This window comes from Mobula hypostoma, chromosome 5, assembly GCF_963921235.1.
Source record: "Mobula hypostoma chromosome 5, sMobHyp1.1, whole genome shotgun sequence".
Classification (NCBI taxonomy): Eukaryota; Metazoa; Chordata; class Chondrichthyes; order Myliobatiformes; family Myliobatidae; genus Mobula; species Mobula hypostoma.
In genome coordinates, this window is record NC_086101.1 from 170,806,206 (window position 1) to 170,831,306 (window position 25,101).

The following is a 25,101-nucleotide window of genomic DNA, read 5'->3' on the forward strand; positions in this document are numbered from 1 at the left end:
CAGCTCTCATGGGGGAATGAGGGGGTGATAGATAGGAACTACCAGGAGGTAGTTACCCCTAAGTTGTAGGAGGCAGGTAGCTAGGTGATGGACAGGAGAGGGAAGGGGAATAGGCAACATGTGCTGAGTAGTCCTGTGGCTTTTTTCCTCAAGGACAGTAATTCAGCTTTGGATTCTGTTGGGAGTGGGGTGGGGGGGGGAGGAGGAGAAATGATCTAACAGGGGAAGGCCACTGTTGTCAAGTCTCTGGCAGTGAGTCTGGCTCTGTGGCTCAGAAGGGAAGGTGTGGGGCGGGTGGGGGGGGGGAAGAAGAAGTTAGATGTAACAATAAGGGATTTATTGGTTGGGGAACAGAAAGGAGGTCTGTGGATGGCAACAAGATTTCCGCATGATTGGTTGCCTCCTGGGTGTTAAGGTCAGGGACATCGCAGAATGAGTCCACAGTGTTCTTAAAAGGGAGGTTGAGCAGCTGCAGGTTGTGGTCCACATTGGTACCAATGACACAGGTAGGGTGAGTGATGAAGGCCTGCAAAGTGAATTTTGGGGGCGAGGTGCTAAGTTAAAGAACAGGACCTCCAGAGCTGTGGTCTCAACACCATGCCACGAGCTAGTGAGGCCAGAAATGGGAAGCTCATACAGCTTAACTGTATGAGGCATTGGTGCAGGAGGGAGGCCTTCAGATTTTTAGATCATTAGCTTCTCTCCCGTGGAAGGTGGGACCCGTACAGAAGGGATAGTTTGCATACGAACTGGAAGTGGGACCAATATCTTAATGGGAAGGTTTGCTAGTGCTGCATGGAGCTATTTAAACTTGAGTTGCAAGGGAATGGGAACTAGTTGTTAAGCCTACATACAAGGCCAGGAATCAAAAGGTTGAGTATGGTAGGACTAATGTTCTGAGCACTGTATATTTTAATGTAAGGAGTGTTGTAGGAAAGAAGGCGGTTGAGCCTAGGCACGGGTCAGCATGTGGAATTATGACACTGCAGCTATTAGTGAGACTTAGGGGCAGGACCGGTAGCTCAATGTTTTGAGGTTCTGTTGTTTTAGCGTGATAGAATGGGAAGATTTAAAGGGGAGGGGTAGCATTATTAGTCAGAAAATGTCTCGTGAGTGCTCAGTCAGGACAAACTGGAGAGCTCGTCTAGTGAGGCTTTATGTGAAGAACTGAGGTACAAGAAAAGTATGATCGTGTTAATGAGATTACGTTATAGACCATCCTACAGTCTGAGATTTAGTGGAGCAAATTTGTAGAGAAATCTCAGACTGTTACAAGAAGCAAAAGGTTGTTTTATCTTGCCACATATTGACTGGGACTCCCATACTGTAAAAGGGCTGGATGAGAAAGAGTTTGTCAAGTGTGTTCAGGAAAATTTCCTTAATCGGTACATAGAGATCCAGCTAAAGAGAGTGTGATACCAGATCTCCTATTAGGGAATGAAACATGGCAGGTAACAGTAGTTTGTGTAGGGGAACGCCTTGCATCTACTGATCATAATGCCATTAGTTTCAAGGTAATTATGGAAAAGGATAAGTCTGCTCCTTGGGTTGAGGTTCTATATTGGAGAAAGGCTAATTTTCATAAAGGATCTGGCAAATGTGGATTGAGATGTTGTTTTCTGGCAAAGGTGTACTTTGTAAGTGGAGGCTTTCAAGAGTGAAATTTTGAGTGTATAGAGTTTGTGTGTTCTTGTCAGAATAAAAGGCAAGTACAACAGGTTTACGGACTTTTTTTTTCAGAGATATTGAGACCCTGGTTAAGAAAAAAGGAGGTGCATAGCAGGTATAGGCAGGCAAGAGCAATCGAGGTACTTGAGTAAGAAATGCAAGAGGACACTTTAAGGAGGGCTAAAAGAAGATTTTGCTCTGGTGGACAAGGCGAAGGAGATTCCTCAGAGCCTCTACAGATATAGTAAGAGCAAAAGGATAGCAGGGGACAAAATTGATCCTCTGGAAGGTCAGAGTGGTAATCTAAGCATGGAGCTGAAAGAAATGGGGGAGATCTTAAATGGATTCTTTGCTTCTGTATTTTCTTGGGAGACGGACAGACTACAGATATGAGGAAATGCAGCAGTGAGGTCATAGATCCTGTACAGTTTACAGAGGAGGAAGCGTTTGCTGTCTTGAGGCAATTTTGGGTGACTAAATCCCCAGAGCCTGACAAAGTGTTCCCTTGGACGCTGTGGGAGGCTAGTGCAGGAATAGCAGGTGTCCTAGCAGAGATATTTAAAACAACCTTAGTCACGGGCGAGGTGCCGGAGAACTGGCAGTTAACTAATACTGTTCCAGTGTTTAAGAAAGGTTCTATGAATATGTCAGGAAGTCGTAGGCCAGTGAGTCTGTTATCAATAGTGGAAAATTTAATGGAAGATATTATAACGGACTGGATATATAAGTATTTGGATAGACCGGGACTGATTAGGGATAGCCAACGTGGCTTTGTGCATGGTAAATCATAGCTAACCAAGTTGAAGAAGGAAATGCAGTGGATTTTGTCTACATGGGCTTTAGCGAGGCCTTTGACAAGGTCTTCCATAGGAGGTTGGTCAAGAAGTTTCAGTCGCTTGGCATATAAGATGTGGTAGTTAATTGGATTAGACATTGACTTCACAGAATAAACCAGAGAGTAGTTGGAGATGGTTGAATTGCTGACTGGAGGCCTGTGAATTCTGATGTGCTGAAAGGATCTGTGCTGGGTCCATTGTTGTTTGTCATCTAGATCAATGATCTGGATGCTAATGTGTTAAACTGGATCAACAATTTGTGAATGACACCAAGATTAGGGGTGCAGTTGACAGTGTGGAGGACTATCAAAGCTTGCAGCAGGATCTTGACCAGCTGGAAAAAAACAGGCTGAGAAATGGCAGATGGAATTTGATGCAGACAGTGCAAAGTGTAGCACATTGGGAGGACCAACCAGGTGGGTATTACCCGGTGACTAGTAGGGTACTGAGGAGTGCAGTAGCACAGAGGGATCTGGGAATATAGATCCATAATTCTGCAAAAGGGAAGTCACAGGTAGATAGGGTTGTAGAGTAAGTTTTGGCCCATTGGCCTTCATAAATCAAAGTACTGAGTACAAGAGTTGGAATGTTATGTTGAAGTTGTGTAAGATGTTGGCAAGGCCTAATATGGAGTGTTGTGTGCAATTTTGGTCACCTACCTGCAGGAAAGATGCCAATAAGATTGAAACAGTACAGAGAAAATTTTACAAGGATGTTGACGATACTTGAGGACCTGAGTTATTGAGAAAGTTTGATTAGGTAAGGACTTTATTCCCTAGAATGTAGAAGATGGAGCAGAGATTTGATAGAGGTATATGAGGTTTTTCTCACTGAGGTTGGGTGACACTATAACTAGATGTAATGAGTTAAGGGTAAGTAGTGAAATGTTTAAGGGGAACATGAGGGAAAACTTCATTCAGAGGGTGAAGAGTATGTGGAATGAGCTGCCAGCACAAGTGGTAGATTCAGGGTTGATTTCACCATTCAAGAGGTATTTGGATAGGTATGTGGATGAGACTGGTAAGGAGGGCTATGGTCCAGCTGCAGGTTGATGAGACTAGGCAGATTGATGGTTCAATGCAGATTAATCATTTGGCCCAGACTAGATGGGCTGAAGTGCCTGTTTCTGTGCTGTAGGGTACTATGAATCTATATTTCAAATATTTTTCAGTAAAATTTATTTTATGACAGAGGAATCCCACAAATCTTAAAACAAACAGATATAGCAGTTCACTAGAACAAGGTAATCCATGCTTCTCCATGCAGACCACAGTGAAAAGGAAAGGAGGCTATGGCAGGCATGGAGGAAGGTGAGTCCAAATGGAGCCTGCGTTTTGCTCTTGCAGTTTCTAAGGCCAATGGCTGAACCCTAAAGAACAGGCTTTACTTGTGAGTTACGCAGAGCCACCAAAGAAGCCATGGTATATATGGAGTAGTGGAGATCCCGCTAAAAATATCCAGCAGTAATACGGTTTCTGAATAGTGGATAAAAATTGAAATCTTGTGAAATGAATAATTTACACTGTTTGATCTAATGATAATGCTCTCTTCGTACGTCTTACAAATACTGTGTGCATTTTCTCTTTGAGGCTGCTTTCTCATTGACTCAGACTGTATATTTGGTATGATAATAATGAAAATAACCGATTATTCTATGTCATGGAGTAGTGAAATTCTATTATTCATCATACAAATAACATTGCAATTTAAACTGGTGACCAGGATAAACAATCTGGCAGTGCATTTGCTGATTTGTGTACCACTCAGTGTACAGTTGCTGCTGATTTTAGTTCAGTGAGTTATATTTCTTGCTGCTTGCTTTGTAATTGATTTGTAGGTTAAGGCTTCAGCTAGTGAATAGGCAGTGAATTCCAAAGCTTAATCTAATTACTTGGTGTGTGCAAGCGGAATAATATTGAAAATGTATCTTGTGGACCAAAGCTGCTTATTTGCATATTGTTCAGATGACTACAGTGATGTCTAACTCTGTGCCTTTGGACGTGCACACTGGGTCATCCTGGATCAGGGACCATTGGGGAAAAGTGTATCTGCAAGTTGGAAATGTCAGTGACAGAATCTGGAATTAGAGACTGTGCAAGAAGGAAAACATTTGGGTTATACTATGTTATTCTAAGCCATGATTATCTAGCATACCAATCAAAATAACTAAAGAAACAAAAGCTGCTCTGCACATAGCACTCCATGGCTGAGTGTGCTTTTGAGACAGATGTGTTTTAAGAGCTGAGAGTAAAGATTATTAAAAGATCCATATCAAAACAACTTCAAAGAGCCTCTGAAAAGCATATCAAACTGCTTCAAGTTGCTTTGGTTAGGGAGATCAGTGTTGATTTCAGAGATGAAAGAAAGGCCACAAAATACACTTGGGAGTTAGACTATATTTACATGGCAGAACCTATTGCCTGAACCTATCCACAGAGAAGCACTTTGAGAAACACAGAACTGGGGACTGTGCTGATTTGTAGTTGACTGCTATCCTTGCAATGCAGAATGACCTGGTAAATTGAAATGGTACAAGTAGTTTGGAAAATTAAACCATCTTTTAGATTAGATTATGAGGGCACGCAGTCCTCTTTTATTGTCGTTTAGTAATGCATGCATTAAGAGATGATACAATGTTCCTCCAGTGTGATATCACAGAAACACAAGACAAACCAAGACTGAAAAACTGGCAGTTTAATCTCGGTGCATTCGACTTCACCACATAGACCACATTATGTAGTTAGTGATTATTGAAGCCAGTTAACAACAATTCTGTTAATCATCACTATGCACTTGTTGCTCCCTGCATTTATCAGAGCAATTGGCCATGGGTGGTTGTCCTACTTTTAAGAAACACCAAATTTTTTTCTTATGGAGTGCACACCTTTGACAATTAATATTTGGGTTTAATTGCAAATCAAACCTAAATGTTGACAGCATTGTATGTAATTGCAGTAACTATGATACTCAATTTACAGAATCACAGTTACGACATAGGGATCACATGTACGGTACTTGTGACAGACCAAATTGTCAGAGAGTAAAGAATAGCATATGATTTATGTGAAGGTGGATATGTCCAAGGCAAAATGAAGTTATAGTGAAGCAAAATGTTCGATACTTGTGTGTAACAGCAAAGTCACAAAAGATGGCAACTGGTTATATAATATGCACCTTCTAGTGATGTCACACACATACTGCATGATTTGAATGAAGTCTGCAACAAACTCACAATTGTGCCTACTTCTGGTCTAATGCTATGAGGTTATTGATCCACGGTGGGTTGCTGTGACAGTCAATGAGCCACTTGTAGATACAAAAGGGCTTTATTAAACAGGGCAAGAAGGCATTCTGGAGAATCCGTCTTAAGACGAGCTCAAACTATAATGAGGCTCTTTTAGTTTTTAGGCACAAAGATAACAGCTGGTGATTAAATATTGTGTTTATAGTTCTAATTACATGGTTTACCTCAACATTTTGGGTGTCTAAAAGTAACTTTGTAGAAGTATATATTTACAATGGGAGTACATCTTAAATGACATGATGACTTCAAACAGCTGAGATAATCTGAAAACTCCTGAGCTCGTTATCCATAAAAACATTTTTATCAGTGTTTTGACAGATGGCTCCCTAGATATAAGACACCCCAAATATCAATTGACAGAACAAATCTGTCTTTAACTGTGTGTTAAGTGACAGGATGATCACTGAACCCGCCCCTGATCTCATTCTGGCAGTTTCAATGTGGGGCTATTTAACAAATATTCACTTGTTATATTCCCTTACTTAGTTTATAATGGTGCAAACCCAGCGTGCAACATACAGTGGTTGGTTTCAATGACCTTCACCTATAAGTGGATACTACATTGTATGAAAAGCATCTTTGTTCAAGTGTCAATAGAAGAGACCGTGTCAAGTTTCTAAAGTATATCTCTCAAGTGATGGTATCTGTTTGATTACTACTTGTGAATTAATGGGTCATTTTTAAGCTTGTGTGTTATGTATAATAATAATATCTGATTAACATTGACATACAACCTCTGTATGTCATTGAGTCATACCCAGGGTTAGGTCCTTCAGCCCATGTCCATGCCATCACTTGTGCTCGTCTGCACTAACTCCATGTCTTCACCAGTCTAGCACCTATAATGTAATTACCTTACCCTTCCACTGCAGTAATGGAAAGTGCTACAGACATTGTTCAAAAATGTCATCATGAAGTTGTGAAAAATATGCATTAAGGGAGGAGTCATGGCTTTGTGGAATGCACAAAATAGTAAGTGGAATATGCTCTGTAACCCTGCTCTGCCATTCAATGTGGTCATGACTGTCCTGAACAAGCTCTGAACTTCATGCCTTGGCTCCCCACTGAACCAAAAATGTGTCCATCTTGACTCCTGAGTATGTTTGGCCTCCACAACTCTCGTGATTCTTTGAGAAAAGAAATTTGTACTCTTCTCAGTCTTATAAAGTAGACTTTATATTTAGAAACTGTGACCCCAGGTTCTAGATTGCCCAACAAGGGGAAACCTTCTTTCATTGCCTGTCTTGTTAAGCTCCCTCAACAAATGACTCTCAACCCTGCAATGACCATAGGCCCAAACTATTCAAGCTATGATCATAAGACAGTTCCTTAAACACAGGAGCCTATTTGGTGACTTATCATTCCTTAGACTCACAGTAGTCAGGTGTGGTCTCCCTAGCACCTTGTGCATTTGTACGGAGGTTCCATCGTTTGTTTTCAAAGTTCAAAAGTTTGAAGCAAATTTATTATCAAAGTACCATATGTTACCCTTGGATTCATGCAGGTTTCACAGTAGAATGATGAAATACAATATTTTCAATGAAAAATTAAACACAGACTGACAAACAACCAATGTGTTAAAGAAGATGAACTGTGCAAATACAGAAAAAAAAAGTGGATAAATAATACTGATAACATGAGTTATAGAGTCCTGATAATGAATCTATAGGTTGCGGTATCAGTTTATTGTTGAGGTGAGTGAAGTTAGCCATGCAGTTTCTGGGGCCTGGTGGTTGAAGGGCAATAACTGTTCCTGAGGCTCCTGTACCTCATTCCTAATGGCAGCGGTGAGGAGAGAGCATGGCCTGAATAGTGGGTGTCCTCACTAATTTCTTGTGGTAGCACTCCTTGTAGATGTGCTTAATGATGGTGGGGTATTTTCCTGTGATGGGCTGAGCTGTATCCACTACTTTTTGTATGCTTTTCTGTTTTTGTTTTGTGATGATGGCCAATGTTGCATTTAGAGACATAAAGCCATGGAAACAGGTCCTTTGGCCTGACTGAAAATAATGAGAACATAGAACATAGAATAGTACAGCACAGTACAGGCCCTTCGGCCCACAATGTTGTGCCGAGCCTCAAATCCTGCCTCTCATACAAGCCCCCACCTTAGATTCCTCCATATACCTGTCTAGCAGTCTCTTAAATTTCACCAGTGGATCTGCCTCCACCACTGACTCAGGTAGTGCATTCCACACACCAACCACATTCTGAGTAAAAAACCTTCCTCTAATATCCCCTTGAACTTCCCACCCCTTACCTTAAAGCCATGTCCTCTTGTATTGAGCAGTGGTGCCCTGAGGAAGAGGTGCTGGCTATCCATTCTATCTATTCCTCTTATTGTACACCTCTATCATGTCTCCTCTCATCCTCCTCCTCTCCAAAGAGTAAAGCCCTAGCTCCCTTAATCTCTGATCATAATGCATACTCTCTAAACCAGGCAGCATTCTGGTAAATCTCCTCTGTACCCTTTCCAATGCTTCCACATCCTTCCTATAGTGAGGCGACCAGAACTGGACACAGTACTCCAAGTGTGGCCTAACCAGAGTTTTATAGAGCTACATCATTACATCGCGACTCTTAAACTTTATCCCTTGACTTATGAAAGCTAACACCGCATAAGCTTTCTTAACTACCCTATCTACCTGTGAGGCAACTTTCAGGGATCTGTGGACATGTACCCTGAGATCCCTCTGCTCCTCCACACTACCAAGTATCCTGCCATTGACTTTGTACTCTGCCTTGGAGTTTGTCCTTCCAAAGTGTACCACCTCACACTTCTCCGGATGGATAATGGACTGCCATTCAACTGTGATAATGTCACCCACTGTTAATGAATCTGAAATGGATAACATCAAGACAGAAGTAGAAACTAAATGTCTTCAGTTGATGCAACAGCTAGTGGCTTTGTATCCTGAAAACCTTTGTTGCTATTTATCACGTAAGCAAAAACATTTTTCATATTGGACGGATTTTGTGACAAATTGATATAACGAATAAGGTAATGCAAATCCTGCAAAGGCAAAGCCTGCATTTTGGTTATTGCTGTGCTAAGTTTAGTGTATTTAATTTGTAAGACCGTAAGACATGGGCCAATTGGCGGGAGGAGAGATAGCAGTGCGCCATGTGCGCGCAGCCCTCCGGTGAAAATGATATTGTATCCGTTAAATAGGAGGCCATAGACAATTCTGATTTGATGGAGACAGACGTGAAAGCACAGAGGAACAGCTGGAGAAATTTCTGAAATGCCAGTTCGCTGCTGTTGTTACTGCGCGATCGAGAAAACTTCTGGAGGGAAGGTCCCAAAATCCCCGGCTTTGCCTGCTGCTGGCGACCAAGATTGAGGTCGAATCATTCAGATAGAGATGGTGCTCAGTACTCGGTGTTGGAGAGCTGATCGGAGGCTCGAAGTTTTCGGATGACTCAGAGTTGGACTGTGGTCGGGCATGGCAGGGAGAGTTTTTCTTCCTTCTCCTGTCTGCGTGAGATGTGGGACACTTGAGAGACTTTGAACTCTTTTACTGTGTCATAGACTGTTCTTCATCAAGTTATGGTATTGTTGCACTGTTGTAACTATATGTTATAATTATGTGGTTTTATTAGTTTTTTCAGTCTTGGTTTGTCCTGTGTTTTGTGATATCACACCAGAGGAATATTGTATCATTTCTTAATGCATGCATTACTAAATGACAATAAAAGAGGTCTGCGTGTCTTCATAATCTAAAATCTAATTGTTGAATTCTGCTCTATCAAGTCTGCCCTGTCATTCCATCATGGCTGATTTAAGAGTGCCTAGTTCTGAGCATGCCCAGTGGTCTGGGTGTCATGATAAAGAAAGCAGCCACTTATTCTACATCATGTAACAGGGTCTGTCAAATACAGGGATTCCAAAACTCTTTTTATGCCTTGGACCAATACCATTAAGCAAGGGGTCCATGGACTCCAGATTGTGAACCCCAATGAATGACAAGGGCTTATCATTTTCCAGTTTGGAATGGCATAATGATTTTACAACAGTGGCAGGGGAAAGGTCAGGGAATATTGCAGCTGCATGGTGAAATTGAAAATGTTGTCTCCATTTCCATGCTGAAGTTTGTCAGCTCAGCACAGGGATGGCATGTTTGCAGTCTACCAGATGTTAAAGCTGAAATGGAATCAGTTTTTTTAAATCATATACAAAAATTGATATGGTGTGAAAGGAGATGCTATGAATGCAAGGCATAAATAGCAATTAGAAGAAGCCATCAGGGAAATTACGTAATGTCTTGGAAACATCTGTACATTGTGCAGATGATTAATATAGTGCTGTGTGATGACCTGGTTTGGGATTTGCTTGCTTCAAGACTTGGGCAGCTCAGCTCAATGAGATTGAATTCTGACAGCAGTCAATCTAAAACAGCTGTAGAAATGCAATTTGTGTTCCAAAAATTGAGAAATTGACATTTCCTTCATATACACATATTCAGAAGTAGCATACTGCAATTGCACTGGAGTTGCGAGTTGGAGAATTCAACATTATTTAACTTCTAGCTTTAGCTCCCAAAATCCACTTATATAATCATCTTTTGAAAATTTGATTTGTATTTGACTGCTGGTGTTTGCATCCAGGCACAAGAAATATTGCTTCAAAATCTAATGCCCACCAGAGAGAGCTGGATTTTCTGCATCACACGCAAAATGCTGAAAGAACTGCATATCCGTGGAGGGAATAAACTGGTGATTTGACCCTCACTTGCCCATCACCTCTCTGGTGCTCCTCTCCCTTACTTCCATGGTCCATTGTCCTCTTCTTGGATTCCTCCTGCTTTAGCTGTTTATCTCTTACTATCACTTCCACAGCGTCTTTATCTCCCCTCCCCCACCCACCCATCTTCACCCTCACCTGGGTTTACCTGTCGCCTACAAGAGAAAATCTGCAAAAGCTAGAAATCCAAGCAACACACACAAAATGCTGGAGGAACTCAGCAGACCAGGCAGCATCTCTGGAAAAGAGTAAACAGTTGACGTTTCAGGCCGAGACCCTTCACCAGGACTGGAAAAAAAAGATGAGTCAGAGTGAGAAAGTGGGGGAGAGGGGAGGAAGAACCTCAAGGTGAGAAGTGAAATTGGGGGGTGTGGGTTGGAGGGGTGAAGTAAAGAGCTGGGAAGTTGTTTAGTGAAAGAGATACAAGACTGGGGAAGCGGAAATCTGATAGGAGATCACAGAGGGGGAACTGTGAGAGTGGGTTTCGTTGAACTCCCAACAAATGGAAGATTTAAACCTCTTCACAGTATCTTCCAGGGAGGCCTACCCTGAAGAGGTTTAAGTGTCTTGGGCTGTTCAGTCCCACTTCATGGATGCTGCCTGACTTTCTGAGTTCCTCCAGCATTTTGTGTGTGTGTGTGTGTGTGTGTGTGAGAGAGAATTTCCAACATCTGCAGAATCTCTTATGTTTTTGGCGTTGCTGAATGCTGTCGTTTTTAAAATTTAATATACAGTACAGGATATCAGCAAAACCATTTCCCTTATTGCCCCTATGTGGTCGTATCATGTTAGCACTCCAAGTGAACCTACTTATGAACTCCATATGAACGCTCCAATTTGCCTCCCGGAGCAACAGGTCCATAACAGATGCCATCTCATTGACTCTTCACTCAACCCTGGAACATCTGGACAGCAAAGATGCATACATCAGGATGCTCTTTATGGACTACAGCTCAGCATTCAATGCCATCATCCCCTCAGAACTAATCTATAAGCTCCTAGACCTTGGCCTCAATGCCACCTTCTGCACATGGATCCTCAGTTTCCACACATGCAGACCCCCGTCAGTTCAGATTGGCAATAACAGCTCCTCTCACAATCTCAATTGGCACAGGTGCACCACGCGCTGTCTGCTTAGCCCCCGTTTTACTCACTTTACACTTATGACTGTGGCTAAGCGCAGCTCTAAAACCATATTCAAGCTTGCTGATGACACCACTGTTGTGGGCTGTACCGAAGGTGGGGATGAATCAGTATACAAGAAGGAGATTGGAAATCTGATTCAATGGTGTCATAACAGCTACCTCTCTCTCAATGTCAGCAAGATCAAGGAACAGATTGTAGACTTCAGGAGAGGGAAACCGGAGGTCCATGAGCCAGTACTCATCGGAGGATCAGAGGTGGAGGGGGGTCAGCAACTTTAAGTTCCTAGGTGTTACTATTTCAGAGGACCTGGCCTGGGCCCAGCACGTAAGTGCGGTTACAAAGAAAGCATGGCAGCACCTCTACTTCCTCAGGAGTTGGCGGAGATGCAGCGTGACAACCAAGACTTTGACAAACTTCTATAGATGTGTAGTGAAGAGCATATTGACTGGCTGCATGGAATTGCCAATCCCCTTGAAGGAAAATCCGGCAAAAAGTATGGATTTGGCCCAATACATCACAGGTAAAGCCCTCCCCCATTGAGCACATGTACCCAGAGTGCTGTTGTAGGAATGCAGCATCCATCATATCATGCTGTCTTGCTGCCATTACTTTATATTATTGTCGCCAAACAATTGATACTAGAGCATACAATCATCACAGCGATATTTGATTCTGCGCTTCGCATTCCCTAGAGTACAAATCGATAATAAATATTAAAAATTTAAATTATAAATCATAAATAGAAAATAGAAAAGGGAAAGTAAGGTAGTGCAAAAAAAACCGAGATGCAGGTCCGGATATTTGGAGGGTACGGCCCAGATCCGGGTCAGGATCCGTTCAGCAGTCTTATCACAGTTGGAAAGAAGCTGTTCCCAAATCTGGCCGTGTGAGTCTTCAAGCTCCTGAGCCTTCTCCCGGAGGGAAGAGGGACGAAAAGTGTGTTGGCTGGGTGGGTCGTGTCCTCGATTATCCTGGCAGCACTGCTCCAACAGCGTGCGGTGTAAAGTGAGTCCAAGGATGGAAGATTGGTTTGTGTGATGTGCTGCACCGTGTTCACGATCTTCTGCAGCTTCCTCTGGTCTTGGACAGGACAACTTCCATACCAGGTTGTGATGCACCCTGGAAGAATGCTTTCTACGGTGCATCTATAAAAAATTAGTGAGGGTTTTAGGGGACAGGCCAAATTTCTTTAGTTTTCTCAGGAAGTAAAGTAAAGTAGAAGATACAAGACACTTGGGGGACTCGCACCACTATGTTGAAGAAAAATTACTACCCCTCACTATCAGGCTCTTGAACCACTGGGGATAACTTCACTTGCCCCATCATTGAAATGTTCCGGCAACCAATGGACTTGCTTTCAATAACTCTTCATCTAAGGTTCTCATTATTTATTTCTTTATATCTTCATATATTTGCACGGTTTGTTTTCTTCTGTGCGCTGGTTGAATGCCCGAGTTTGGCGGTCTTTCATTGATCCTGTTACAGATATTATTCCATAGATTTGTTGAGCATGCCAACAAGAAAATGAATCTCAGGGTTGTATAAGGTGATCATATATACTTCGATAATAAATCTACTTTAAACTTTGAACTTTACTTACACGGTACTATTGAATACCCTCAATGTGATCTCACAGTAGAGTGTGGAATTTTGGCCATTTTAAAGAGTGAAATATTACTTTGGGTTTGGAATCAAATGAAGCCAGAATGTTTAAGGGCACCACAATTCTTTTCTCCCTTGAGGATGTTCGTGAATCGTTTGGATTTTTTAACAAACCAACAGTTTCAGAAGTGAATTAACTGAAATTAAATTTCCCAGTTGTAGTGGACATGAAGTTGATTCAAACCACTGGATTACCAGTTCCATCATTTAACCACTGTTATGAACCAGCAACAATACTGAGACAAGGTTTATAAACAAACCACGAGATTTATTAACCTCTGCTCAAAAACATTGAAAAGTAAACAAATGATTAACCTAACCGGAAGTTAACAGTTAGGCGACTATATCGAACAGTCAATCTTATAAACTGTTCTTAACCAGTTCTCATCCAAGCACAGACTTAGTGATAAATTCAAAAGTCCAAGTGATTTATACAGTCATTAAAGAGAGACTTCTCCAAAACAACGATCCCTTCGAAGTAATGACGAATCTGCCGATCACAGCCAAGAGATGCCTTGTCCGAAGAAATAAAGTGTCCTAAAGCAACTGACCTTTTGGCTGGAGGGTGGTCACTGCACAAACCTTCCTGGCCTTGCAGGGGTTTAATTCAAATGTGCATGCCACAATCCCCGAACGAAAATTCAAAAAGGTTGATCATTCCCAAGATGCCGACCGACATTAACTTTACCCAATCCTTTGGGTTCGGATAACGCTGGTAATGTTTTCACTCACCGATACTGGACTGTAAGGGGAAAGTAAACGTGTAACAAACCAAACCCGTGGCGTCTCCAAAACAACCAACCGGCAACAACAATGTTGCAATCAAAATAAAAATGAGAACTGCGTCACTGTGACGGCCTTTTCTTTTATAACATGCCGTCATGTGACATCACATCACCCCGCTATCATGAGACAATTACATCATGCCCATCACGAGATAATGACATAATGCTCACAAGATAACTACATCAGGCTCACAAGATAAGTAACACCACTATAAAATCCCAGCCCCTTTTTTGTACAGCTTTAAAATATGGGAGAATAGGGCAGTTTTCCTTAGCATATTGCTTTTCCAATCTGATATTATATTAAATGTTATGAGCAAATGAAATCTTTTGGTTTCAAGTCAAGCTGTATCATAGAGTACCTGACCACTCATGTGTTTTATTTTCACTTAATTATACTCAGGGTATGGACATCAAATGAAAAGTTAATTATTACAAACTGTAGTCACATTCTACCTGTGATGGAAGAAATGAAAACTTCAGCTGATAAATGAGGTGTCACTTTGTTGTGGAATTTTTGTCCTGTTGTACTGGTCCTATTCAGATAATGGATTGTGTTCTGTCCCATTGTCTATCTTGTTCTTTGACAGAGAGTTGAGAAGTCTTGGAAGCGAGCAGGTGAGCCACTTGTATAGACTACTCAGCCTGCATCTTGTTCTATTAAGTACAATATTTCTGTGGTTGGGTCCATGCAGAGACAGCACAAAGAGGGAGTAGGATGTCTTAGATGGTATTATCATCTAATCAAAGCTCTGGTTAGGGACAGTGGTCAGAATCAATAACTTGCCCAGAGTACTCTAGCCACAAGTGGAGAATTAGGCAGGAGTTCTGCTCCTGCTCATGATTTTTAAAATTATCATTTAGAGATACAGCACGTAACAGGCCCTTCCAGCCCAACAAGACGTGTTGCCCAGCAACTCACCTGTATAACCCTAGCCTAATTGCAGCACCATTTACAATGAGCAGTTAATCTACTGGTCAGTATGTCCCTGAACTGTGGAAGGAAACCCACGCGATCACAGAGAGAATGTACAAACTCCTTACAGATGGCACCAGAATTGAACTCCAAACTCCGATGTCCTGACCTGTAAGAATGCCATGCTAACCACTACTCTACTGTGATCTGGTGATCCTTCAGTGGAAAGTCCTATTGTAAGGGTGAGTGAGGACAAGATTTCTGACTTGCATTAATATGACAGAACTGATTAAGATGCTGGAGTTAGCAATGCATTTTTGTTAGTATGAGTCATATGCCTTTGGGACAGCTAATATCATTGGACTCTATTTGGATTGCCAAAACCTTTCTGTTCTCACAGATGCTTTTCACATTGAACTATGCTCTGGTGTACGAGCAAGCCACCTGTAACATATGCACAGTGTCTTCTTGTTTCCCAATGTAGGCCTTTTAAAAATCATTGTCCAGCTGTAGCTGATAGCTTTCTCAAAAGCACTGTTTTAACAGTTAATTATTGGTTTTGGTTTTCCTTTTGTATATATATAAAAAAATTCAGAGAATTGTACTGCCAAGCACCCTTGGAAAACTTTGGTTTGAATGTAACCAATGAGTGCTGGATTGCATTACTGGACTCAAAAGCCCTGCAATTCTGCTCTGGTCATCAGCAACAGCCTTTGTCTGTTTCTCTCCTCAGCTGGCAAGCTCTTGCCATGCACACAAATGGCTAATTGTGCACCAGTTAGCTCACAGCGAGCAGTAGTCATCTGCACAGCTTTCCCACTGATTTTCAGAATTCTATAGCTTAATGCGGATCATTGTTCTTTTTGCTGAGTACCACAAGAAGGGGAGGCCTTGTCAAATCTATGTGGAGGGACATGGAAATGATGCTAAGCTCATCCAAAAAGCCATGATTGGCCCATGTTCAAAGGACTCTGTCGGTTTGTGCTGCTTTGCACTGCAAGCTCTGAACCCTTGTACAAAGGAGAGGCTCCCACTATACCCAGGCCCTAGATCAACTTGCGATATTTACCAAACTTTCACTGTAACTCTTTATTTGCTAGGAATCCACTGATGGGTAGTCTGCATGTTGGCTAAGCCATAACTGTAAACTATTGCCATATTTGATTCGATGATTTAAGGCTATGCTCCCAGTCCTTGAGTCCATGCATTGGGAGCACGCAGCAGTCCTGTGTAAATTGCAGGAAGAGTGCACCATGTCACAAACTGCCACCCTTCCCTCCTGTCAGCTACCCCCTCTGCCAATCTGCAGTCAAATTTATGCCTTATCAGTCACTTCAGAACACAGTGCAGACTTGGCCCTTAGGAACTGTTAAGGAAGATTAGAGTTTGCACAGAGCTTAATTCCTCCAGCCATAAGAGGCTGCTATTACATTCTTCCCTCCTCAGTGAAATGTTACAGATTATTCTTATAGATATTCATACAACTTGAAATTAATCCTATTCACAATTATTATGTTGCATTTTGATAGCAAGAAAGTCATTATTTTGTAGCCTGGTTTGAAATGTTCTTCCTAATTTTGTAGACCACAATCCATCGAATTGTCGGCAGATTGGAAGCAGCATCTCCACCTCATTGATAACACTGGCACACCTCAGGGATGTGTGCTTAACCTGCAGCTCTACTCCCTCTACACCCTTTGTGGCTAGGCATAGCTCAAACACCATCTATAAATTTGCTGACGATACAATCATTGCTGGCAGAATTTCAGATGGTCATGAGAGGGCATATAGGAGTGAGATATATCAGCTGGTGGAGTGGAGTGGTAGCAATAACCTTGCACGCAATGTCAGAAAGACCAAAGAACAAAGACTGTGGAAAGGGTAAGACAGGGAAAACATGCACACACGCACCAGTCATCAAAGAGGTGTCTACATCTCTGAGGATCGGACCTGGACCCAACATATTGATGCGTACACACACATAAAATTACCAAGGCTCCTTACAACAGCACACTACAGTAAGAAGCCTTGGTAATTTTGTTCTTCCCTTGTTCAGCCACAGAAGGGAACACTGTCAATGTTAACAGTGGGATAACTTTTAACACCGTAAACCAGAGAGCTGTTTTGTTGTCTCCCCTCTTTCTGTGAAAGGGGACACCTCTTTTTTCCGTGTTTTTGTTTGTTTGTGTGTGCGTGTTGTTGAAGTGTCGGTGGAACGATTTGTTTTAGGTCCACTGCAGATCGCGGTCTTTATGGGGGGCTTTTCTCTTGCACAGTGGGTGGAAGGTGTTGATGTTTTTTGTGGGGGTGGTGGAGGGTTGCTGCTTTGCTGCTTGTGCGTGGGGGGCAGTAAGGGGGGGCTCTGTGGTTCTAACGTTTTAACTGTCACCCATTCTTTGGAGCACTTCTCTTTTCATGGATGTCTGCGAAGAAAAGAATTTCATGATGTGTATTATATACGTTTCTCTGATGGACCTACTGAACAAGATTTGGAAGGTACAGGAAAGTGACCTGTTGTAGCAGAATTTTAGTAGTCATGTAAACAGGATGAGAATAATTAAGAGAGGAGAAGATGGCGGTGCGACACAGCGCGCAGCGGCCACTCCGGTGGTGAATATCTGTTACCTGTCAAGTAGGGTGCTGTGCACAGTCCAGATTTGATGGAGGCAGACGTGAGAGCACGGAGGAACATCTGGTGAAACTTCTGAAATGCCTGTTTCACTGCCGCTGCTACTGTGTGATCCAGAATCTCCGGAGGGGAAGGCCCCGAGTCCTCAGCTTCGCTTGTTGCTTGGCGGCCGGGGTGGGGTTGAAGCGCTCGGCAGAGATGGTGCTCGGTGACGGACGGCTGGTTGGAGGCTCGAAGTTTTCAGACGGACTCAGAGTCGGCTGTGGTCGGGTGCTTCCAGGGTGCTGCATCAGCAAGTTTGCGGCGCTGGAGGTTCATGGCAGGGAGAGTTTCTCCCTTCTACCGTCTGCGTGAGATGATGGGCTATCGGGACTTTGAGACTTTTTTTTACCGTGCCCATGGTCTGCTCTTTCTCAAATTACAGTATTGCTTTGCACTGTTGTAACTATATGTTATAATTATGTGTTTTTTGTCAGTTTTAGTCTTGTTCTGTCCTGTGTTTTCTGTGATATCATACTGGAGGAATGTTGTATCATTTCCTAATGCATGCATTTCTAAATGACAATAAACGAGGACTGAGTGTCCTCATAATCTAATCTAATTCTAAATCAAATTCCAATATCACAGTGACCAAGTTCACAAAATTAAGCCAGGTTTATGAAGGGTTTGGTTCTTGGTCATTTATATGTGATTTTTGTCATTTCCCTTATTTTTGGCATCATAATTACAAACGAGTCATAGAGAGATCAACTTGGTGCCTCTTTCTGCAGAATAAAATTTTCTATTCAGATCAGATTGCTGCACTGTCATAATTTTTTTTGTTGTAGCATGCAACAACAGGAAGTGGTGCATCTTCCCGTTCTTGAAGCATTGCCAAAATTAACATTTAAAATTTTAAGACTGTGGCAAATTGGCACGATACGTGATCTTGGAAAATGAATCGTACATGCTATAAAGGAGGCTGCCTTTACTGAATGGTAATTTGTTGTTTGATTAGGAGTGGGAAAGCAGATATGGCTGCAGTATACTATGAACGGAACGATGTTGAAGGTCACCATTTTGGCCCCTGGTCAAAGCAGAGGATGGAAGCCACCAAAGTACTGGATGAGACTTTAAGAAAAATGAACATGAAAATTAAGGTGAGGAAAATATGTGGCTGCTTCATTAACTGTGTCCTTCTTGTGAGACTCATTTCTTCATCAGTAAAAGCATCACTCAATTTCAGATTGCTTGTAGATAATGTTGATTTTGTGTATCATTGATTTATACAATTTATGACTTTTTAAGTACTCAGCCTTTTACTTTTTAATGTAATGAGAGCTTTGTCTTTACCTGTGGCATTTCAGACCTCCATCACACATTTAATGAATTTAATTTTCCTCGTATGCTCTTTGCCAATACATCAGTCCCGTCCCACCCATTTAGAATCCTCTCTGCCCTGGAGTAATGATATCTACTCACCGTCTAGGCCTGTTATAATTTTGCACATCTCAATAGAGTCAGGTGCTTCTGCCCAACTCATCTATGCTGATCAATTGTTCCTCTCACCAAATTTCTTGTTCCAATTAAATCAGCTCAGCTCAGCCTAGACGGTCTTTGCTCATTGCATAATTTTCCAGCCTTTGCAAAATCCTTATAGTTCCCTTCTGCACTTTCCCTAGTGTTGTCATATCCTTCCCTGATGTGGTGAGCAGGGTTGTCCACAGTACTAGGTTGATTTTATGCCTCCTATCATTAGGAGAGAATACCTTGTACCTTCTTATCAGTCTATCTGCTGTTATTCAGGGACCTGTGGACATGCACTTCAAATTACACTGTTATTTATTAGGTTTTCTCTTGTCTTCCTTGTTAGTGTACATAAAAAAAACAAATTTCATGACATATGTGAGTGATAATAAGCCTGATTCTGATATGGGTCTCTACTGCAGACTGAGAGTGGGAAGGAGGCAAGGAGAGGGGAGACATGATTGTGAAAGAGGAAGGGAGAGGGGAAGGAGCGGGAAGCACCAGAGAGACATTCTGTAATGATCAATATGCCAATTGTTTGGAATCAAATGACCTTGCCTGGTGTCTCAGAGCTGGGTGTGTCTGCCACCTGTCCCACACCCTTCCCAAGGCATTCCAACCTTGCCATTCCCAACATCCTTTGCTCCCACCAGATTTGCAAACTTGCTGTTTGCTCCATATTGATTACTACAGCACTGTGCAAAAGTCTTAGGCACAAAAATTTACTCAGCAGGTCAGATGGCATCTGTGGAGTGTGAAAATTGAGAACGTGTCAGATTGATGAACTTTCAACAGGTGATTATAAATTTACAGCCTCAACCTCTATTGCACATTTGTTAATTAGGGTGGATAATTATTTGCCAGTATAATTTTAGGAATGATGTAAAAGGAGCTTGAAAAGGTGCAGAGAAGAAATGTCCGTAAAAGTGTAGAGAGGAATATACTGCCCATGAGGACAGAAACAGAATTGCTCAAATGATTCTAGTAGTGAGAGATCTCAGCTGCAAGTTTAAACTGGAGAAGTTGGAGTTGTTCTCTTGGAGGAATGGTCGAAAGGTGTTCAAGATCATGGCAAGTTTTGATAGGCACAATATTGTTCCTAATGATTCAAGGATTTGTGGCACCAATTTTGAAATTTTGACTAGGGAGTTGTGCATGAAATAAGTTTGTAGCTAGCAGTCAGGAATATTCTGCCCATATTCTGAAAACAGAATCAGTTCTTGTCTCTGGACAGGAATTGGGTAGGGAACTGAGAGAGAATAATTTGCAGAGCCATGGAGAAAGAGCAGGGAGTATGGGACTGATAGGAATGTTCTGTTAGTTCTGGCATCGACTCAGTTGGTTGAATGGTCTTGTTGTCTACTATAATAATTCCATAATTCTATCACACATTGAATTGCACCAACATGTTGGAGGAACTCAGCCTGAAATATCGACCCTTTATTTCTTTCCATAGATGCTCACTGACCCGCTGAGATCCTCCAGCACTTTGTGCATGTGTGTATGTGGGGCTCTGGATTTCCGGCATCTGCAGACTCTGTCTTTGAATTGTACTGATTTTGGTCATTGGAAACAAAACTAAGTTGGTCCCTCAGCAATGAAATAATGATTCAAGCCTTCTGTTATACTGCTGAGATAATTCTGAGACAGCCCCATAAAGCAAAGTAATATCTATTGACCCTGATAATCTCAGTGCCCAATTGTCCTATGGCCAAGCAGTGATGGGTCTATACTTAAGTTGAAATGTGAATTGCGTTATCAGTGCCAGAAAAGAGCTGAAGGAGAACTGTTTAAATTTTGCTTTGTGTCATTTGCGGTTGTACCACTGCCAGCAGAGAGTTGAAGCTGTGTGATGCTGGTGCTGAATGTGGCCTCACACTGGTTACCTAAATACAATGTGCTGTCAGTGTGACAATGTCATTCAATGCAAAGCCTGCGTGTTGTGCACATGTTGTTGATGCTACTGCAGTTCCTTTGTGAAGAGTTGCACTGCAGGATTTCTGCCACCTGATTAATATTTAGTTGGACAGTGAATGTGGGAGAACAGACAGCAACAGTAAATCTCCTTCCTAATAGTGTGAATCCATATAGATCCAGACCACCTTCAGAGATGGTTGAGAAGAATTTTGTTTTTGGAAGTTAATGCTAATCCTTGCCATGAATATAGTACTGTATTATTTCGGAAAATGAAGCTTTTTTTTAAACCTGTGCTGAGATTTAAAATCACCTACTTCTACTTCTATTCTATTGTTCACATTCAACCTACCACTGTTAAATTATTGACATGTTCCTGAGTAATATCCAAATTAAATTACTCTGACTCGAACTTGGTGAAGCCCCCATAGCATACTACCTGCCTAAATCAAACACAACCTAACATAAGCACAAGAGATTGTGCAGATGGTGGAAGTCTGGAGATGCTGGGGATCTCAGCAGGTCAGGCAGCATCTTTGGAGAGGAATAAGCAGTTTGGGCTGAGACCCTCATCAGAACTGGAAAAGAAGGTAGGGGGAGGGGAATGTACACTTGGCTCCCCGTCTCCAACACATTCATCCCAGAATCCTCCATCTCTGTGGGTTTTGTTCACAACCTACCCCTTTGGGACACGGGATCAGAAAGGTGCATCTTCAGTTTCTTGACTCTGATCTGCCCTGAGAAGAAATGTTTTGCAAGCAGTTTAGAGACACTTGGAATGGACAAGCTGCCTTATGAGAGGATAGCTGGATAATTTAGGCTTGTACCTACAGGAGTTCAGAAGAGCGAAAGAGAACTTGAATGTAGCATATAAAATTCTAAGGGTTCTTGATTGTTTAGCGGTCGAGAAGATGATTTCTCTTGTGGAAGAATCTAGAACTAGGGACTGCTGTTAAAAACAGAGGCAGAGAGAGGAGGATTTTTTTCACCTTAGTCTGTGCTCTTTGAAGCACAGTGGAAGGAGAATCCTCGGTTGTTTTAATGGATGTTTGGATAGATTCCTGATGAGCACGGGAGTGAAAGGTTACTAGGGGTAGGTGGTACTGATCAGCTTATCCATGACCTTATTAAATGATAGAACAGACTGAAAGGGCTGAGTAATTTGCAAATATGTGTGTAAAATCTTGGCTGGCCTGTGAATTAACTACATTCAGAGGTCACTTTGTTAGGCATAGCTGTACACCTCGTTGATGAAAATATTTAATCATCCAATCGTGTGGCAGCAGCTCAATACATAAAAGCCTACAGACATTCTCTGAACATGGTTGATGTTCAGACCAAACATCAGAATGGGGAAGAAATGTGATCTAAGTGACTTTAACTGAGGAATGTTTGTTTGTGCCAGACAAAGTAGTTTGAGTGTCTGAGATACTATTGATCTCCTGGGATTTTTGTGCACAACGATCTCTAGAGTTTAAAGAGAGTGGTGTGAAAAACAAACAAAAAAGTCCAGTGATAGCAGTTATGTGGGCAGAAATGCCTTGTTAATGAGAGGTCAAAGGAGAATGGCCAGACTGGTTCAAGCTGACAGGAAGGCGACAGAAACTCAGATAACCACACGTTTCAACAGTGGTGTGCAGAAGAGCATCTCTGAATGCACAACACGACAAACCTTGAAGTGGATAAGCTACAGCAGCAGAGCATGAAAAACTGATATATTTTCCTGTATTTCTTAGGACTTCAGTTAACATAATTCTATCCATCTCAAATTTAAAATTAGCAATTTCAATTTTAAGAGAATTCAACAATTCCACCATTTTCCCTTCTTTACTAATGATACTGCATCCCCCCCCCCCGCCCCATACTGTTCTCCATTTCCATCCCACCACCTTCTCATTTGTCCAGAAATTTTGATTACAATATTACTTAAGCTTCCAAATTGTTGGGAATTTATCCCTTGTTTGCATCATCACCTCAACTCTTAGTTAATACTTCCATCACCTACCCGTTGCTTACTGTTAATCTCTTAGACTGAACTTGAGGCAAAGCTGACTTTTCCCTACTCTCTAATATTTCTGCATACTTTTCTCTCTACTTCATTTAAACAAAAAATCTCTCAAGTCCTGTCTATCATCACTGAAAGATCAGACCTGGATTAGGAAGTGGAGTGTTGGGTTAAGTTTTCTGATGACACAAAGGTTGGAGGTGTTGTGGATAGTGTGGAGGGCTGTCAAAGGTTACAGCAGGACATTGATAGGATGCAAAACTGGGCTGAGAAGTGGCAGATGGAGTTCAACCCAGATAAGCGTGAAGTGGTTCATTTTGGTAGGTCAAATATGATGGCAGAATATAGTATTAATGGTAAGAATCTTGGCAGTGTGGAGGATCAGAGGGATGTTGGGTTGTGAATCCATAGGATGCTCAAAGCCGCTGCGCAGCTTGATGCTGTGGTTAAGAAGGCATACGGTGTATTGGCCTTCATTAATTTTGGAATTGAATTTAGGAGTCGAGAGGTAATGTTGCAGCTATATAGGACCCTGGTCAGACCCCACTTGGAGTACTGTGCTCCGTTCTGGTTGCCTCACTACAGGAAGGATGTGGAAACCATAGAAAGTGTGCAGAGGAGATTTACAAGGATGTTGCCTGGATTGGGGAGCATGCCTTATGAAAACAGGTTGAGTGAATTCGGCCTTTTCTCCTTGGAGTGACAGAGGATGAGAGGTGACCTGATAGAGGAGTATAAGATGATGAGAGGTATTGAAGAGGCTTTTTCCCAGGGCTGAGATGGTTGCCATGAGAGGACACAGGTTTAAGGTGTTGGGGAGTAGGTACAGAGGTGATGTCAGGGGTAATTTTTTTACTCAGAGAGTGGTCAGTGCTTGGAATGGGCTGCTGGCTACAGTGGTGGAGACGGATACAATAGGGTCTTTTAAGAGACTTCTGGATAGGTACCTGTAGCTTAGAAAAATAGAGGGCTATGGGGAAGTCTTGTAGTTTCTAAGGTAGGGACATGTTCGGCACAACTTTGTGGGCCAAAGGGCCTGTATTGTGCTGTAAGTTTCCTATGTTTCTAGACCTTTCCAGTACATAGTGTGTAAATTTTGTGAAGGACCTTGTGATCTGTTTTATGTTAAAGTGAGAAATTGTTGAGAATAATATCAGTTCATTTATTCCAATATGAGATCAAGATGATGGAATTTTTTTTTGCCACTGCACTGATGATAGATTTTGAACCAGTGATTACCTAGAACTAAATTTTTGAACTTGTGTCACACTGATTGTTTTAGTTAGAGAAATGGTTTGTTATTGGTGAAAGTCAGCAGAATGGAGGAGAAGGAGATGTCCTCTTTCAAAGAAAGGGGCTTCCCTTCCTCCGCTATCAATGCTGTCCTCAAACACATCTCTTCCATTTCATGCCTGTCTGTTCACACCCCATCCTCCTGCCACCCCACCAGGGATAGGATTCCTCTTGTCCTCACTTACCACCCCAACAGCCTCTGTGTCCAGCACATAATTTTCCATAATTCTGCCATCTCCAGTGGGATCCCACCACCAAACACATCTTTCCCTCTCTGCAACCCCCCCCCCGCCACCACCCCTACACCTCCTCCCTCACTACCATTCAGGGCCCCAAATAGTCCTTCCAGGTGAAGAGACACTTCACCTATGAGTCTGTTGGGGTCACATACTCTGTCTGATGCTCCCAATGTGGCCTCCTGTATATCGGTGAGACCTGACATAGATTGGGAGACAGCTTCACTGAGCACCTACACTCCATTCACCAGAAGAAGTGGGAACTTCCAGTGGCCGTCCATTTTAAGTACACTTCCCATTCCCATTCCGATATGTCAATCCATGGCCTCCTCCACTGTCGTAATGAGGCCATACTCGGGTTGGAGGAACAACACCTTGTATTCTATCTGGGTAGCCTCCAACCTGATGGCATGAACATCGATTTCTCAGACTTCTGGTAATGCCCCCCACCCTTTAC

General features: G+C 42.2%; 1 protein-coding gene across 1 annotated transcript in view; it reads left to right on the forward strand.

Moving 5' to 3' along the window:
• Window positions 1-25,101, forward strand: part of enpp6 (ectonucleotide pyrophosphatase/phosphodiesterase 6) — a 68,582-nt gene that overhangs the window by 16,115 nt on the left and 27,366 nt on the right. Inside the window, exon 4 of the mRNA XM_063049412.1 lies at window positions 18,688-18,829. Coding sequence (XP_062905482.1) covers window positions 18,688-18,829 — 142 coding nt within the window. The remainder of the gene's footprint in view (window positions 1-18,687; window positions 18,830-25,101) is intronic.